This window comes from Portunus trituberculatus, chromosome 41 (assembly GCF_017591435.1).
Source record: "Portunus trituberculatus isolate SZX2019 chromosome 41, ASM1759143v1, whole genome shotgun sequence".
Lineage (NCBI taxonomy): Eukaryota > Metazoa > Arthropoda > Malacostraca > Decapoda > Portunidae > Portunus > Portunus trituberculatus.
Genome location: NC_059295.1, coordinates 15,223,441 through 15,228,440, shown reverse-complemented (window position 1 = coordinate 15,228,440; position 5,000 = coordinate 15,223,441). Strand labels below are relative to the sequence as shown.

General features: G+C 42.6%; 1 protein-coding gene across 1 annotated transcript in view; it reads right to left on the bottom strand.

Moving 5' to 3' along the window:
* The window catches only part of LOC123516674 (nephrin-like), a 157,852-nt gene that overhangs the window by 13,450 nt on the left and 139,402 nt on the right, over window positions 1-5,000 (bottom strand). The window contains exons 13-14 of the mRNA XM_045276276.1: window positions 2,848-3,186; window positions 2,168-2,407 (exon numbers count right to left, since the gene is read on the bottom strand). Of these exons, the coding sequence (XP_045132211.1) occupies window positions 2,168-2,407; window positions 2,848-3,186 (579 nt within the window). The remainder of the gene's footprint in view (window positions 1-2,167; window positions 2,408-2,847; window positions 3,187-5,000) is intronic.

The window sequence follows — 5,000 nt, the reverse complement described above, 5'->3', positions numbered from 1 at the left end:
TGAATCTCATATTTCATTGTATAAGTGGGCATACATACATACATATATATTTTTTCATCATCTATTTATTTAATTTTTTTGTTACTCGTATATACTGTACAGATATATGTATATATCTTTTTATCTATCTTCATCTTTTGTTTTCCGTAGCGAGTAATTAGTGCGTCAAAAGTAAGTCTTCCACCTTTTATACTCTATCACGCGTCAAAAATCATTATCTAAATTTGACGCAAAAACAACAACAAAAACCTTTTAATTGGTCGCTCTAATTAACGTTTTTCTTTTGTTCTAAACAGCCAGAGGTGTTGCTGACGAAGCGTTCAAATGCATCCTGTCACAAGGAACAAAATCGTTAGGGAGGATAAGACAGACCCTTAAAAATCGTCCCTCCATTGTCACTGAATCCGCCCCCAGATCGAGTCTTTTAAAGCGCGGTGACCTGAAGCCCGGCGGCTGTGGGGTTCCTCGTCTACTGGTGCTGAGACGCCTGATGTGCTGCTATGTGAGTTATAAGTGATACTAGCGTGTAGCAAATGTGGCAATATTCACGAAAAATAATATTAAAAGCTTCAAAACAAATATGATAAAAAAAACATAAAACAGATGAAAAAAATAGTATTCCTCCATAATGAGAAACTTGACATAATTATCAAAAGCTTAAGACATGGGATTTAATAAAACTAGATTCGATTGCGTGATTCAACCATGTGTACAAAAAACAGCCGACGACTTTACGGAATTCGCTATAGTACACTGTGACTTGGCACTCTCTGATCTGTTGGTTGGTGTGCGTCACAGTCTTACCAGCGAGGGCCAAGACTGTCTTTATGGTTGGAGAACTAGAAATATAATGCTTGAACAACACGTATATGCATAATTACGTATGGGTAATTATGTAAACTTATGAAATGATTTTGAACAAGATAACTACGGCAAGTGAAGGGAATAATTTCAAAGCAAGTCATACCATAAGAAACACTTAGTGCCACATGTCAGGTGATGACGTCACGACACGTAACCCTCGCACCTGGACACACTTCAGTCTTGACGCAGTGCACTTTTCGACCGTCATACTATTAGTGTTTCCACTACTGCAACACTTAATTGCTGTGATGCATCATGATAAAGGTCCCTTGATGTTGAGTACATGACATGATGACAAACTATCACTCAGCCATACTGCTGATAGATAGATACATAGACAAACAGGAAGTGAAACATGTAGGCCGCTGATATACATGAATAAATAAATAGATAAAAAATAGATACATAAATTAATAAATAAATAGATGAATAAATAGATAAATTAATGAATGAATAAGCAAATAAATAGATGAATAAATAAACAAATATATATATATATATATATATATATATATATATATATATATATATATATATATATATATATATATATAGAGAGAGAGAGAGAGAGAGAGAGAGAGAGAGAGAGAGAGAGAGAGAGAGAGAGAGAGAGAGAGAGAGAGAGAGAGAGAGAGAGAGAGAGAGAGAGAGAGAGAGAGAGAGAGAGAGAGAGGAGTAGAATTACACATGACACACGTACAAGTAAAACTGAAGGAGACGTCTCAGTGAGAACAGTATACAAATCATGTCATCCTTGGAACAATTTTCTGTGAGACGAATAAAAAGAAAAGGCTTTTTTTTTCATACCCAGCTTTTTCTGCAACTATTCCTCTTCTCTTTGCTCCTCTTTCTCCTTCGTAAACTCAGCCCTTCCTCCTCCTCCTCCTCCTCCTCCTCCTCCTCCTCCTCCTCCTCCTCCTCCTCCTCCTCCTCCTCCTCCTCCTCCTCCTCCTCCTCCTCCTCCTCCTCCTCCTCCTCCTCCTCCTCCTCCTCCTCCTCCTCCTCCTACTACTACTACTACTACTACTACTACTACTACTACTACTACTACTACTACTACTACTACTACTACTACTACTACTACTACTACTACTACTACTACTACTACTACTACTACTACTACTACTACTGTTACTACTACTACTACTACTACTACTACTACTACTACTACTACTACTACTACTACTACTACTACTACTATTACTACGTTTCTATTCTTCCCTCTCCTCCTGTTTCTCCTGCTGGTGGTACTGGTGGTGGTGTTGGTGCTAGTGGTGGTGATGGTGCTGGTGCTTTCACTCACCGTGATTGACGGGAATGAGGTCTGGATTAGGATCGTCGCCACCCTCGCTCGGCTCCTCCTGGCCCCTGCCCTGGGATGGCCCCTCTGCCCCCTTCATGTACACCATCTTCACTTCAGGGCGAGGCAGGGAGCGCTGTCGCACCTTCACCACCACGACCATTACCACACACGTCACCACCACCGACATGGCCACGCCAGCTGCCACGCCCACGATGGGAGCGAGGCCAACCACTCCCACGCCTGTCAACAAAAGACCCGAAGAGCTCTCACCAATGCTGTTAAGTCTTATCCTATAATAATTGTTGTGTCAAGGAGGTTTCCACGTCCTGCCTGTCCCGGAGACACACCTGTTTCCGTTTTGCTCGCCTGTCTTCACTCTATTCTGAACATCCCTAGCCGTTTCCTCCCTGCGACCAGGCTTTTATTAAATACTTTAAAGGAAAAGTGTGCAGCCTGTACGTGGCCTGAACTACCAGGTATGTCTCACTAAAACTTTTACATACACCAGCTGCACCCTGCACAACTTGTTTGATCTCCTCAGCCGTTCTACTTTGATCCTGTTCCTTCCCTACCCCCACCACCAAGTGTTCTCTCTCTCTCTCTCTCTCTCTCTCTCTCTCTCTCTCTCTCTCTCTCTCTCTCTCTCTCTCTCTCTCTCTTTCTCAATCTCTCTTTCTCACCTGGACTCGTGCGCTTTTCCGCCACATCCTTGAGAGTGAAGATGGCGAGTCTCACAGGCTCACTCTGGCCCTTCTTATTGGTGCCGTGGATGGTGAGTACGTACTCTGTGCCCGGCTCGAGGCCCGTCAGGGAAAATTCAGGTCTTGGGGAGGTGGAAGTGTTTGCCAGCACTCTAGGGGCTTTTTTGGTGTCCTGGCCCCTCGTGTGCCCCCTTGCTTGACTCACGGAGAGGGTGAAGGTCTGCGCCAGGCCTCCGTCCCACCCCGCTTGGCACCGCACGCCCACACCCGTCGAGCTGATATTTTTCACCGTGCAGTTGTTAACAGGGTCTGGCGGGGCTGCAGGATAGCAAGAGGGAGTCATTTTATTGTACTGCCAAGGGGAAGTGTTGAGGGTTAGCCATGAATCGTCACGGATGGCGCAGGGAGGGATATGACGTTGGGTAAGAGATTGAGAGAAACAAGGAGAACGTTGAAATGTGATGCGTAAAAAATATCCAATAAATAAAACGCCGAGCCATCTGTCATGAGAAAAGCAAATCAGCTGAGGACGCCTGTCATTTCACGTATATACAGCGTGTCTTGTTGCGATATTTACTAATTTTTTTTTCCGCCTCGTGTTCAAAACAGTGAAGGCAGCGAAACATCCTTGGCCTAAAAGATTTCAGGCAGAGAGTGAGGCGGGCGTCTGACACTCGCTCCCTAATGAACGGGAGGGCAGAATCTGTTTGGATGGTGGCTGGAGTCTTCGGGGCCACCTATCTCATTCTGGAGTGACGGTAACGCTCAGGACCAGCTGCCTCACCTCATTCTTGTGATGCAGGGCCGGGATGTGGTGAGGTGAGGCAAAAGTGTGGTGGAAAGGAGTGAAAGAAGAGGGTGGTGAGGAAGCACTGCGGGAGGAGTACAGAGTAGGTGATAGGGAGAAGATGAGTAGTCCATGGAAAGGGTGACAAGATAATGGCGTGTTGTGGGGATGGAAAGCTGTTGTGTGGTGGAATAAAAAAAAAAAAGGAAGTGGCTGTAGTTGTAGTAATGTGAGATGCGGTGAGAATAAAAGGTGGAGAGAATGAGTGTAGACTGCACTTGAAAGGTAAAGGAGTATTATGAAAGAGGTGAGAGGAAAGTGATGGAGTGAAGTGGAAAGAAAATGAAGGAGAGCCGTAAGGAATGAAGAGATAGAATAAATAAGTAAATGAGTAAAAATGTGTGGGAGCAAAATATATCTCAGGCTTATTGACATTTTATGATGCAATGGAGGACTAAAGGGAGATGGAACACTATAGATGTCAAGAAAAATCTGTGCTGATATTGCGTGTTCAAAAGCCACCTATCAAAAGTTATGTTGTTTACAATTTTATTTTCTGGTAATGGTATAATGCGTACATATTTTTCTCTTTCTGTCATTGGTGAAGATTTATTTGCCTATCTGTTTGTTTATTTGACTATGTATGTATGTATGCATGTATGTATGTATGTATCTATGTATTTATCTTTCTCTCTCTTAATCTATCTATGTATCTATCTGTTCATTTAACCATTTATTATCTTATTTATATGTCTGCCTTTCTAGGCATCTATCTATATATTAATCTGCGTGTATCAGTCTATCTATCTGTCTATCTTTTTATATATTTATCTGTCTGTCTGTCTATTTGTTAATCTGTCCATATGTATTGCATAGTATGTTTGTATACATCTATATACTTATCTACCAATTTATCTGCCACTATGTCCATCAATCTGTATGTCTGTCTGTAAGTATACTTGACAACATAAATGTGGAAGACGTATACAAGTAGTAGAAAGTCAGTTTATTCAGTGAGGTGTTTTAGTATCCCCTCCTGATGAAGCTCAAGGCGTAATGAGGCGAAAAACAGAGAAAGGGAGCAGCTTTAGTGTACAAGTTAAAGGAGCGAGAATGTTGGTTAACTTCCATTAGAAAGACAGAGTGAGGGAAGGCAGGATGTCGTTTGCATCTTGGCAGAAGGAAGGAGGCAGAGGGAAGCACTGTTACGATAGAATGAAAGACTCGAGGCAGGCAATGGAGAAAGGAAAGAGTGAGTGAGATTAAGATATAGGAAAACAGCCGATGGAGAGTTGGGACGGCTGAAAAATATCCAGTAATTATGAGGAATAAGCTGAAAGGGATG